This window comes from Populus euphratica, unplaced genomic scaffold, assembly GCF_000495115.2.
Source record: "Populus euphratica unplaced genomic scaffold, PopEup_1.0 scaffold3.1, whole genome shotgun sequence".
NCBI lineage: Eukaryota > Viridiplantae > Streptophyta > Magnoliopsida > Malpighiales > Salicaceae > Populus > Populus euphratica.
The window spans coordinates 2,195,908-2,208,698 of NW_011499847.1; the positions used below are offsets into that span (position 1 = coordinate 2,195,908).

General features: G+C 34.5%; 2 protein-coding genes, 1 long non-coding RNA gene and 1 pseudogene across 5 annotated transcripts in view; 3 read left to right on the forward strand and 1 right to left on the reverse strand.

Annotated features, from left to right (window-relative positions):
- Window positions 1-1,100, forward strand: part of LOC105141477 (uncharacterized) — a 2,667-nt pseudogene extending 1,567 nt beyond the window's left edge.
- Window positions 1,101-3,197: 2,097 nt separating this feature from the next.
- LOC105141513 (transcription initiation factor TFIID subunit 14b-like) lies at window positions 3,198-6,367 on the forward strand. 3 transcript variants are annotated; one of them, XM_011048758.1, is made up of 6 exons: window positions 3,198-3,437; window positions 4,068-4,168; window positions 4,260-4,481; window positions 5,018-5,205; window positions 5,287-5,417; window positions 6,050-6,367. In XM_011048758.1, the coding sequence occupies exons 1-6, from the start codon at window positions 3,405-3,407 to the stop codon at window positions 6,128-6,130; spliced, it is 756 nt and encodes a 251-aa protein (XP_011047060.1). In that variant the 5' UTR covers window positions 3,198-3,404; the 3' UTR covers window positions 6,131-6,367. The 3 variants fall into 3 exon arrangements, with proteins under 3 accessions (XP_011047060.1, XP_011047051.1, XP_011047070.1); XM_011048749.1 differs by having other exon boundaries at window positions 3,199-3,437; window positions 6,044-6,365; XM_011048768.1 differs by having other exon boundaries at window positions 3,199-3,437; window positions 5,296-5,417; window positions 6,044-6,365.
- Window positions 6,368-6,925: 558 nt separating this feature from the next.
- LOC105141505 (uncharacterized) overlaps window positions 6,926-12,791 on the reverse strand; it is a 19,377-nt gene continuing 13,511 nt past the window's right edge. Inside the window, exons 2-3 of the long non-coding RNA XR_845397.1 lie at window positions 10,440-10,444; window positions 6,926-6,936 (exon numbers count right to left, since the gene is read on the reverse strand). This is a non-coding gene — a long non-coding RNA (uncharacterized LOC105141505). The remainder of the gene's footprint in view (window positions 6,937-10,439; window positions 10,445-12,791) is intronic.
- LOC105141496 (uncharacterized) lies at window positions 9,896-11,057 on the forward strand. The gene is made up of 3 exons (XM_011048732.1): window positions 9,896-10,207; window positions 10,442-10,513; window positions 10,671-11,057. The coding sequence occupies exons 1-3, from the start codon at window positions 9,952-9,954 to the stop codon at window positions 10,793-10,795; spliced, it is 453 nt and encodes a 150-aa protein (XP_011047034.1). The 5' UTR covers window positions 9,896-9,951; the 3' UTR covers window positions 10,796-11,057.

Below are 12,791 nucleotides of genomic sequence, written 5' to 3' on the forward strand. Positions count from 1 at the left end.
AAAAAAATATATATATATATATATATATATATATATATATTGTTTTGAACCTCTTTTTATCAATTGAAAACAAGTTCTCTCTGGATTACACAACACATTATTTCAGCTGATCACTGACCTTCTAGATTATTGTCTTTGCACAAACACAATCCATGGCTAGATCCTAGTCCGCTACATCTAGATGTCTTGTTGATTCTGCCTCTGTACATGCCACATTAGATGTCGCAGCATGTTTCTAGTCACATAGCCATTTACGTTGAGAAAACTATTAATCCTGTCTTCACCGTGTACGTACCTAATCCAAACATAACTTCAGAAAAATTTATGTCAATGTTGATATCAAACCGTCCCTTCACAATCTTGAGCTTCTCCTCCATAGACTAGTCTGTGTGGTTGTAGGGCATATGTTGTTTTCCAACATAGAGACCCAATATGACGGATATGAATTTTCCAAGTCCCTTGTATTTGTTGATTAGTTGGAAGACGGGACCATGTGATACCTTCATGAGCTATGTCATAATGACCCCATCCCAACGTTTCTTGGCTGCTAACTCCATATATGGGAGGATTTTGAACATGCCATTTTCACCTATATATACATGTCCACATATATACTTGGCCCACAACCAACCAATTTTTCACATTCTCCACTGTTTACTTTTCCTTTGAACAACGAACCTGCTAAGTTTTACTTCAGAGATACATCAAAAAAGAAACAATGGCAATTCGTTTTCCTAGTGTTCTTGCCAAGAAAATCCCCCGTCAATCTTCATCCAAGTCTTTGGATGTACAGAAAGGTTTCATAGCGGTATATGTTGGGGAAGCTGACTAGAAGAGATTTCTGGTTCCAGTTTCCTATTTGAACCAGCCTTTGTTGCAGGATTTGCTATGTAAAGCTGAGGAGGAGGTCGATTTTGATCATCCAATGGGTGGTTTAACGATTCCCTGCGACGAAGAGACTTTCCTTGATGTCACTTCTAGCTTGAGTAGATCATAAGAACAAATACAGAAAAACAATTTTGTATGGCAGGAATTGTCAATTAAATGTAAATATTTTCAAGTAATATCAAATTTTCACTGAATAAGAAAGATTTTACCAGCAACTGTTGCTTTTCTTACCAAATTTTCAGTGCTATCATCATACTCAATGCCCTACAGTAGATGCCTTTAGCTTCCTCCTGGTATTAAATTGAAATTTTATACTATCTCCGCAATTTATTCATTGGAATTGTCATAAATTATGGGATGCTTAATCTAAATGGAGTTCATAAGTCAGTGTATCTCATCATTTCTTATTAAATTCATGACTCAAACATTAATTTGGTTCTGAATGATTAACAGTAACAGGGGATTTTCTTCCTTGTTGATGTACAAGGGAGATGAAAGTAGATAATCTATGCTTATATTGGATATAAGCATAGCTTTACGTTCTTGGTATTCTCAGCGTTCATCCTCCACTAAATCTGAAATGAATGCATTGTCAGTATTCAGAAATTTAGACATTGAACTCAATCAAATTAATGTGCTAGTTGTTAGAGAGAAGAGATGTTCAGCTTAACTATTAAGTGGTATGAAAGATTAGTCAAAGAAATTAATTTTGCAGCTTAATGAACAATCAAGTTAGTTTTCCATCTGACAAAGTACATATTTGTATCCTCAAGAGTTTCATCTCATTGTTCAGGCAAGGCGATTCAAGACTGAAATTCGATCCAAAAATGCAAAGCTAAAAGGCTGCATTTTCAAGTTTCTTGGTTCCTTTACAGTTTACAGTTGTCACGGTAAATAGATGTGCCTTGATAGAAAGTCACAATTAACTTTGAATCCATGTTAGGTCAAGAAAAATTCTTCGTTGTCGAGAAAATATTTTGGAAATAATAGTCTGCAATTTTGAACAGGCTAGATCCTTTCAGGTCCTTCAAGCCAGACTTTTGGAATATCGGGTACTATTTTTCTGCTTGAATCAACTTTGAATCCATGTTTGAACTGCGGAATGAGAAAAGGCTAGCTAGGTGACTTTTTCAAAGCAGGCTGTCTCTTGCAAATTTCTTTCTTCCTTCATTTTTCAAAATCATGCCCTAAGTAGTTGTCCCGAGCATGTCCCTGATCCCAGCATGACAAATTTCAGATGGCACATGTAATTGTCTCAAACATGTACATAATCTCATCGGGTCATTTTGTTTTGTATTTATATTAGCATTGACGTTCAACTGTTCATTTCCTATCTTTATCTGGTCCTCCAATGGCCTAACTCTGTAGTTGTGGGACACTATGTTTTATACGAATTATCTCAATCCACCAAATTTGCCGAGTAGTTGGAAGACAGGACCATGCGATACTCATGATCTGTGTCTTGAGCAAACCCCAGTATGTGATTCTCGGCCACTAACTCTTGATTTCATAGAGAAGATTTCATCTATATAAACATACTTTCTATCAGACCAGACCAACTTAACTCAGATCTTCAAATTCTCTACCGAGATCTTTTCCTTGAACAACAAACCAGTCAGGTGCTTCCCCATTTTCTTCTACACACCAAAATCAACAAGTAGACCATGGCAATTCGTTTAACTGGAAGCCTTGCCAAGCAAATTTTCCGCCGTTCTTCAAATTCTTTTGATGTGCCAAAAGGTTTCTTGGCAGTATACGTTGGGGAGACCGAAAAGAAGCGATTTGTGGTTCCAGTATCCTATCTGAACCAGCCTATATTTCAAGATTTGCTAAGTAAAGCTGAAGAAGAGTTTGGCTTTGATCATCCAATGGGTGGTTTGACAATTCCTTGTAGAGAAGATACTTTCGTCCATGTCATTTCAAGCTTGAGCAGATCATGAGAGAATTCTTGAAGTCATTCACTGAAGAGTGAACAGAGTTTTGCCTTGCAGGAAATGCAATTCAATGTAAATAATTCTCTCTTTTTTTTAGCTGTGAAGCTTTATGAGAAGGATTGAAAAATATCCTCATGCATGTAAGAAAATTACAGAAAAGAAACAGTTTCTTTTTTAACAGGCAAGATCAGGTTTTCCTTCATAGACAATTGAATTGCATGCCCCTCTAAACATGGGAAATGAAGTATGAAAATGATTAAAATAATCAGAAAGATTAAAAATATTAATTTAAAATAAAAAAATAAATATTTTTAAAATGTTAAAATAACAAAGCTTTTAGTGATGTATTATGACGTATTATTAGAATCAACAGTGGGCAATTTACATCTTCAACCCAACGGTCACTGTAATTTAGCAGAAAACAAACCCTATTTATGTTGAATCAACAACACCGGTATTTATCTCACAACAAGGTGTTGATAAAAGGGTATGACAAACAGTTCATCTTCATCAAAATAGAACGGATAAGATTATTATCCCGTTGATATAAGAGAACCCACACCCAAATCATAGAGAACTAAAATGAGCAAACCTGAAGAGAACTCGGAAGAGAAGGTACTAACTTTTTAATGTTTTTTTTTTCAATTTGACAACTACACGTCTTTAAATCAGTAAGATAATGTAGCCTAGATGCTCAAAATTGTTTCTTGATGCAGTTTTTTACTAACCCTATTGAAAGACTTTTTTATTGCTTAACTAGGGTTTGTGGGGTTTTTGTAATGATTGAATGTGAATTCTCTTTTTTTAATTTTGATTTGGATATTTATAATTACTGGGTTTACTGAAATAATTGTGCCCAGAAAGCTAAAACTTCTTCTTATGAAAACTGTCTATTGAAACTCCTTTAAAAAGCTCTGTTTTTCTAATGATTGGTTCATTGGTGTTGTGGATAGGACTTGCTAGTTTAAGATTTTATTGCAGATGTGAACTGAATGGTTGCATCTCATTGAATTCATGAAGTGATGTTACACAGAAACCAAAGGTCGTTCTTTTCAATCTCAGCCGTAAACCTGTTTTTTTATGTCAACTGAGTTTTATATGTTCATGAACTTTGGGTAGTTTAAGTTAATAGTATTTGATTTCGATTCATACTAAAATTGTTTCCTAATACTAATAAGAAACCAGGAATCATGAGCCATTGCTCGTTAGTTGTGTTGTTACTTTCTTTGTTTTATTTGCTTTTAGGAATCGGCACAGATTTTGAACAAGAAGCTCAAAGACGTCGAAATCAGCATTCCAATAGTTTATGGCAACATAGCATTCTGGCTTGGAAAAATGTCTAACGAGTAAATAAAGTGTTAATTAATCTTCAAGTTACTGCTCATTCTTTTGTTTGTTGTGTGCTTGAATCAATGATATCAATATTTTTTCAATCAGGTATCAATCTCATAAGTGGACTATATATGTACGTGGAGCCACTAATGAGGATCTTGGTGTAGTGATAAAGCGAGCTGTTTTTCAGCTTCATTCTAGTTTCAATAATCCTACAAGAGTCATTGAGGCACCTCCTTTTGAGTTATCAGAAGCAGGCTGGGGTGAATTTGAGATTGCCATTGCACTGTATTTTCACAGTGATGTGTGTGATAAGCCTTTGAACCTGTGAGTTCCTTTGTCGGCTATGTCATTCACATTTCAGTATAAAATGTTTTTAGAACCTATGGATTTGGCCAGTTAATTTTGTAGCAAGACATTCTGTGTGTTATTGGAGTACATGGAAAACATGAACTGCTGTAAAATTATTGAAAGGTAGGATAGAACCATAAATAAGGTGAAACAAAATCCTACTCAGTTTCATATTCTTCTCCTCGCTTTGCATCATAGTAATATATATGCTTTGCTCCTTGGACATGGTCGACTCATCAGTAGCAAGGTATTAGTGGCATATAGGTTAAAACATATGGCCCTTTATCTAATCACTTGTTTGGGAATAATCAATTAGTTGACTGAACATCTAAAGTGAGTTGATTTCCAGTTTAATAAGACTGTGATGGCTGCATATCTTTTCATTTGCTAATATTGGAAAGATATGGTGATTCAGTTAGGACCAACATCATATTGCATTCCCTTATATAATGAAAAGCTTAAAAGTGGTCAAAGTTCAGAATTGGTTTGTTGAAGGCTTAAGTTATTCACAGATATCATCATTTGAAGTTGTACCCAGAAGATGAACCTGGCCCTGTGTCAATTAAGAAGCCAGTTGTTGTAGAATCATATGATGAGATCGTATTCCCAGAGCCTTCAGAGGGTTTCTTAGCTCGTGTACAGAGTCATCCAGCTGTAAATCTACCCAGATTACCTGCTGGTTTTACTTTGCCTCCTCCTAGTATGTATCTTAGCTGTCTACTGCCAGTAGTGCTCTTCGCCTTCCTTTGGATGGATAAATTTACTTCTTGTTTTCTTACAGTGCCAGTTGTGCCGGTTGAAGACACGAGTAAAAGGAAGAGAGGAGACACTAAAGATAGTCCTCTAGCCCAGTGGTTTATGAAATTCTCTGAAGCAGATAAGCTGCTGCAGCTTGCTGCAGCTCGTCAGCAGGTCAGAAAAAATTTCTTTCCTTCTCTTTTTTTTTTCCCTTATAGAAGAAATTTTATCAGGAAGGAAGAATATGAGAATGCAAACAGGAGTACATGAACCAACTTTTAGGCCTGTTATTGATGACTCAAAATAATGTGTGTTGGTGGTAATATTTGTTAAATATCACCTTCTTAATGCTTGTTCAACATTGTCTTGGAGTAAGATATATGCCACCTTAATGGGGTAGCTAGTTAGAAGGATTTGAACCATTAATAAACTGGCCTTTGGGACAGCAGGAATGGAAGAAGATAATAGGAGGGCACTATTTCCTGCAAAATGGCTCTCTACTACACAATAAATACATTAAATTGGTAGATCAAAACCTCATGGAGTTCTGTTTTACAGAAAGACTTCTAGATGGGCTGCGCAGATTTTGATTTTGGAGCAGGGTATTGCTGGGCAAGAAAGCATAATTTGGATATCTGGGTTGAGTCTTTTCTTTTTTTCTTTTTTCTCTTTTTTCTTTTTTTTTGCATTAGCTGCATTCTTCATAATTCCACTAAAACTTGATGAGTCACATGAGCAAACTGTTTGGCATAGGGAAGCGTTATGGGCTATTATTTGAAAGTTTAGATTTGATTTGTTAGGTACAGGCTCATATAGCAAAACTCCGACGGCAAATAAGCTTGATAAATGGGCAGAATCAACACTTGAAATCTCCCTCCAATCAGTGAATGCACTTATGAAGAGTTTTGAGATTTCTACTTCGCATTGGTTTAGGCTGAAGCAAATGATGGCCATGTAGCAATGATATTTATTTTCTCAGAAGAGGGTAGTTTTATACCCCTCTCTTTGTACTTTCTTTCCATTTCTACCTCTTTATGTTTATATATGAGAATGTAGCTCTGTATCAATAAACAACATGCTGTATCATTTGATTAAATTGCAATAAAAATTAAATTTACTCCAGATATATGTTGTCTAAGTTAGTGCTTCAAAACTGCATTTGATATGTGTATGTTGACTCATTGACTAATGCTGATTTGTTCTGAGTAACAAGCAGGAGCTCCAAACTGGCATGAAAGTTCTCTGGTTTTTTAGATGTGCTAGCACTAGCCGGATTTTTTGGAGTTGCCTTCTCAATTCATGACTTGTGTAGTTATGATGACTGCAGAACCTGCACAGAGGGTTAGAATTTATGATTTAACATGTAAGCACACATCACCATATTCGAAAGTGACCTGCGAGCTGTAATAAGATATGCAATTGTGTTTTTGTCATCATCCTTGAGTTATTATACAGAGAAGCATTAGGTATTTTACTGTTGGAACAATTTTTAGATTATCTCCTACAAATGTCCATGTAAGACCCATATTCTTAGCTCAATCCAAGTTCAAGGTTTAGCTCAAACCGAATCCAACTAAACTAGGTATTTAAAGAAAATGTTGCAAGAGAATTTTCTTTTCTGTTCTTTTTTTTTTTTGCTCTTAGCCGTGACATGCACCCATATACACCAAGAAATCAGTTTTGAACTTAAGGTCTTGGTTTCAAGAAGGGTTGAAGAACAAGTATCTCCCTTCTTATTGTTATTCTTGATTAGGGATTGATTGTGAAAGGTTTTAAGAAGATTTAAGGTTTTTATTGTGATTTGATGATTGAATGATCTAAGAGTTAAACATTAAAATGTTTAGGGTTTGTCATACTGAAAATCAGTTTGATATGTTGTCTAGATTATGGGTTTTTTGAAGAACAAAATATTTTTTATGGGGGATATGTAAATTTGAAGACTGTCATATCAGAATTCTGGAAATCTCGATCAACCGGTGGACCGGTTGGGTTGAACTGGTCGACCGATTGACTGGTTTTGCTGGTCGATTGATTGGTCTAAACCGGCCGGCCGGTTGACTTGTGATAAAGGTTGACCAGTTGACCTAGTAATAGAGTTTTATCATGTCTCTTAGATTCGATCAGTTTGGGTTATATTTGGGATCGATCAGGTAAATCAATTCGGCATTATAATTATATTTTGGTCTTTAAGTTTAAAGTTTTAATCTTTTATGTTATTTTACTTCGAGTTGTTTTTTAGTGTTTTTCGTATTCATTAACGATCTTAAGTAGTCTCTATTTTTCTTTTGTTTTTGTTTTTCAAGTGAGTGGAATACTCTTTAATATGCATGTGATAGAAATAAATAAATATAAATATATATGTGTGTGTGTGTGTGTTGATTATATTACATGCACAACTAGTTAATTTCTTGAATATTTTTATATGTTGCTTTATTTTTGAAGTATTCATCCATTCTTGAATTTACACTTGCATTATATTGAACTAACTTCTATTCGATATGATATACATTGTTTTAATAATTATGTAAGTATCTATTATGTCCTGGTATTGATATATTTGTCAGTAACTTCATGCTAACGAAAAGTAGTTAGTCTATGAGTATATAGTATGTATGCCATGCTAATGAGAAAGACACCAACTTGTAGCGACTGATCCTCTCACATCCATCATCTTCGGGTATCATATAATCTCTGACATGTATTTCACTATCTTATGTTAATATACTTAGTATGTATATTTATATCAAGATATTTCGACTTACAAACGATTAATATCTAAGATGTATGTCAAATGTTATTTCCTCACTGAGTCGGTTGAACTCATCCCTCATTTTTAATCTTATTTCAATTTTTTAGTTTTTGTTAGCAGATAGATAATGTTGAGTGTTCTTGCTTTTTTAGTTTTGGTCGGTATGTCTTGTTCTGCGAGGCTTTCCTTTTAGTTGTTTTGATTCAATGTCTTAAACACTTTACTATTACTATTTTATTTAATGTTTGGATTTTATTTAATGAAATAAGTATTACCAACACTTGTTTTGTTTTATTCTTATGATGAAATATTTTGGAAGTTTACAAAACTTTGTGAATTTTTATATAATTTATTTAATGATATACATGTTCTGAAACTTAGTACAGGTGAGGTGTCTTTATGACATTGTTTTTATTGTTAGTCATGGACCTAGGATTCAGGCCTTGACATTCTGATATTCCTTTTTTTTTTTTTTACTTTGCCAGATAGTGGGTCATTGTTAGCAAGTGTATGCTGATTTATTGCTGGTTTTGCTACTACTTCGTTATGAAATTATCAGTTTGATGTTACGTTTAAGCAGCACTCCATATGTTTGATTTGTGTTTGGAGTACACAGGTCTTCTGGATGTTTCATTTCTGAATACATCTACCTGTCAACAATACGGTACTTGGCTGAATGTGGCTGTGAAACTTCAATGATTATCAGATTTTCTCAGAGTGAATGTTCTTGTGTTGGAACTCTTCTCAAATGGATTGTATGATATGTGTTAATAAAGCTCTGGACCCTTCTCAGGCACTTGTATCTGTCCTTTCGATGCTTTATTATGCATGATAAATACAAATGGGCACCGTTCTGGCTTTTGGATGGGTTCTACATATCTTTTCATGGAGATTTCAATTCCATCGTTAATTTCATCTCGGCTTAGCATACCAGGTACAACCCTATCCTTAATTCTTGCGATTGTTTTCAATTCTCTTGAAGCGGATCCAGCTAAATAATATTCTCCTCTCCTAAATTTCATGTAAGTCCATTTCTATCTAGGCTTCGTGTAGTCAAGGGCCTAATCTAAATTTTAATGCTTGCGCAATTGTCTTTTTAGTTGGTTATGTCATATTTGAAGTCCTTAGCTTTCAACAATCAATATCTGAGTGATAATCTTTGTTGGGTATGCCAACCTGCGTTCTTGGGCCCTTTGTTTCTGACTGCTTTCCTTACAACCCATGTGACTGCAATTTAGTTTTGCCTGTTTACATTGCCATGGTATCACCATCAGTTTCCGGACTGTATAGAACATGGACAAAGACAACAACATAACATTTTTCGACTGTTGTTTTTATGAACCAGATTCATTATTTTAGATAAATTTATACTGCAGAACCATGATGAGCATGCACCTTGACATCATCATTGAAGTTTATAATTGCATTTTCAGGACATTTCATTTTAAGCATTTCCTTTCAATCCATATCAGGGTTGATTGTTTTCCCATTTTCACATCCTGATGGCATAAACTCTGTAATGTTATTTGATTCTTATTTTTCTTGCTATCAGATGCCAATAACATGTGGAGGTGAAGATGAACAATCCCATCTCATATTGTTATTTCTTTTATTATTGTGATTGCAGGTCTTGCCAAATTTCTGGCAATAGCTATTAGAGAAAACTAATGTAACTAACAAAGAAATTTATGAAATTTGGGTTTGTTCATAAAAGATACCGAGTGGGCACAAGGTAGTTACAGTTGAGACGTAGTCTGCTTGGTAAACTAGCCGTTTGCAGTAGTTGAAATGATTGCAGGTCTTGCCAAATTTCTGGCGATAGCTATTAGAGAAAACTAATGTAACTAACAAAGAAATTTATGAAATTTGGGTTTGTTCATAAACGATACCGAGTGGGCACAAGGGAGTTACAGTTGAGACGTAGTCTGCTTGGTAAACTAGCCGTTTGCAGTAGTTGAAATGGTGTTAAAAGACCTTACCAGGTTGTCTTTACAGGAGAGTTTGGGGGCCACAGTAACATGGCCTTCATGTGCTCCAAAAAAGGCAAGGTCATTATCAACTGTAAAGAAAATACCTCAGTCTCTTGGTTTAGCGGGGCACCGCATTTCAGTGAGAATGGTGGGCCTTTGCAGTCTCCTATTTTCATTGTCCTTTCTCTCAATCAATCTCATTCACAGAACATGGGAGAGCTTCTCTCAAAGAAGGCGACCTGAGGGTAATTTTTCCCCATCTCTCAAGTAGTTTTAGATGTAAAACAATTTTTCATCTCACAGTTGTATATTATATTTGGCACATGTCACGTACGTAGTATGCATGTATTGTATACACCTATTATTATTATTATTTTTTATAACCTGGAGTATCCAGGCCAGTTTATACATATTATTACTAATCCCTGGACCAATAAATATCTTACAAGCTGATAAGGTATCGCATGTGTAAAAAACAGATGCTGAGGCAAGGAATTCCTCACCGGAATTACTAGATCACGACTCTAAGTACACCAATTATTTGTACGTGGGTATGTTTGCTCTGCATCAAGTGGCCCATTTAAAAGAAGAATTTTTTTCAATCTGGCTAGATTTTCGCATCTCTCCTTGGAATTTTTATACTTTTGGAAACTTGGATGGCTCTGGTATGGATTTTAACAAACTGATCAGTGTATAAAGTTTTGATAGGTGAATTGAGAGTTAAGACACTGTCATGGACATTTGGGAGCTTGAGAAAACAAAAGGAGAATGACGAGATGCTGGTCATTGCTGTATCAGGCATTAAATTTAGTTTTTTGCAGATCGCCTTCTGAGCCTAGAACCTGGAGATACAACTTTTCTGAAACCGAGCCAGGATAAGAAGAAACCATTGGTACACATTTGAAGTAGACTTTTATCTCCTATTTTGGTGGTGTTGGTTTGAGCTGGACCACATTTGGGAGCTTGATTTATATCTCGTATTTCGTTAAATTGTGCTCTAAACTGAACCCTTTCTTTAATCTAGAAGCATTACTCTTCTGGACAATCTGATAGATAGGTTTGCAAATTTAACGAAAAAAAGCACAATTACTTCCATTATTATTAGGTCATTTAGAGCCCGGCTTCTCCATCCCTCAGTGAAAATCGTGATTATTGTGGAAGACAGGCTTAAGTGTGCATGTTGGCTGTTTAGAAACAAAAGCTTATGCCTTGCTACATTAGCATCTAACACAAATGATCAAACAGCAGTTCAACTATTAGTTTCGCTGCTGTTTCATGCCTGTCAAAATCCGTTTATTGCAAGTACATAGAATTCAGAGAAGCCAGTTGTCCCTGACATTATCCATGAAAGCTTAGCTAATGTAGCTTTCTCATAAATGGACATTAGCTAATATCATCAAGTTGATTATTTTATATATGTTCTGAGAATTTTATAAAACAGTTGTCTATAGTAACTATGGTCCCTTATTTTAGGATAAAATCTAATGATGTTCTAAAATACAATATACTGAATAGTGCGCATAGTGGTTCATTAAATGTTCATGTTAATATTATTATTTTTTTAATTTGCCTCATGAAGTGTAAAATTGATGGTAGGAGATTTTTTAATGGTAAAATTAATAATTTTAAGTGAAAATGGGAAAATAATAATGAATGAATAAAAAAATTTAAAATTTTAAGAACAAAAGTATTTATTCTTATTTTTATATAAATAATGCTATGAGAATTAAGATGTATAAGTTTGGGGAGTAGAAAAAAATAAACTTTTTGTTGGGCAGCTTAGAGAGTATTTATATACCTAAACTTTGTTGTTTGGATGGAGTATAGGGGTTAGAAAGTTATTTTTTTCTAGATAATATTTATTATAGATAAAAATTTATTACACATCATGATGGAAATATTTTAGGCCTTTGAGAGACCATTAACACCTATAGAAAAATAATTGTTGTTTTTATTTTTTATACATCTAAAAATATAGATAGATGATAGTTTCTAACATGAAAATATCATGTTAATAATTTTAAATAATTTTAAGATAGAACCCTATGGTCCTAATATGAATCTTTAGGATTGATTAGATCTAGCATGTAGCTAAACCTAGAAAAAATAAATATAATAATTCATTAAACCTCTAATATCTTAAACTTGATTTGTGGCTAAATTTATTTTTTTCATCTTTGTAACTTACCAGATCTATAATGCTTTAAACTAAATTCATAGTTGAACTAAAATATATTAAATCTGATATCTTATCAAATCTATAATAACTTTAACTTAGCTAATAACTAAGTTGAATTATATTGAATTTAATATCTAATTACATCTATAATAATTTGAACGTATAAGAACTTAAATTCAAGTGCTTTAATTTGAACGTATATTCGAAAGCTTTAGGTATTGTTCTATAACAAACAAAAAAAAATCAGCTTTAGGTGTAGAAGACATGAGACTGTTCAAGTGCTTCGCGTATTGATGTTTGTAGGTCATGAATAAACTAGATTATCCACGAATCCACGAACAAGGAGGACATTTTAGATTTTATAGCTTAAGCTCAGGATATTCTAAGTAGGTGTTACAATGTGAAGGTGGGGGGTGAAGGTGTTGAGGTCAAACACCTACAAAGCTAGCAGTCATATGCACATGGGTTTGCGAATACTTGGACGTACGTGCTGTCCAAGAACTGTTGTTTTATCTGTCACTCGGTCCACAGAATCACAAGCCCTACAGCCACAAGGAACCAAAGCATTCACAGGCTTGTACTCTCCAGTACACTTATTGTGGGTCCGTGATTTCAGGTCTTTGAGGGGGGGGGGGGGGGGGGGGGGGATG

Bases quoted from the DNA above. Each gene is read 5' to 3' on its own strand.
- LOC105141513 (XM_011048749.1), top strand. From the start codon at position 3,405: ATGAGCAAACCTGAAGAGAACTCGGAAGAGAAG. The intron at 3,438-4,067 runs GTACTAACTTTT...ATTTGCTTTTAG, and splicing joins AAGAGAACTCGGAAGAGAAG to GAATCGGCACAGATTTTGAA. The intron at 4,482-5,017 runs GTGAGTTCCTTT...AGTTATTCACAG, and splicing joins TGTGATAAGCCTTTGAACCT to ATATCATCATTTGAAGTTGT.
- LOC105141496 (XM_011048732.1), top strand. From the start codon at position 9,952: ATGGTGTTAAAAGACCTTACCAGGTTGTCTTTACAGGAGAGTTTGGGG. The intron at 10,208-10,441 runs GTAATTTTTCCC...TGTAAAAAACAG, and splicing joins TCAAAGAAGGCGACCTGAGG to ATGCTGAGGCAAGGAATTCC. The intron at 10,514-10,670 runs GTATGTTTGCTC...AAGTTTTGATAG, and splicing joins CACCAATTATTTGTACGTGG to GTGAATTGAGAGTTAAGACA.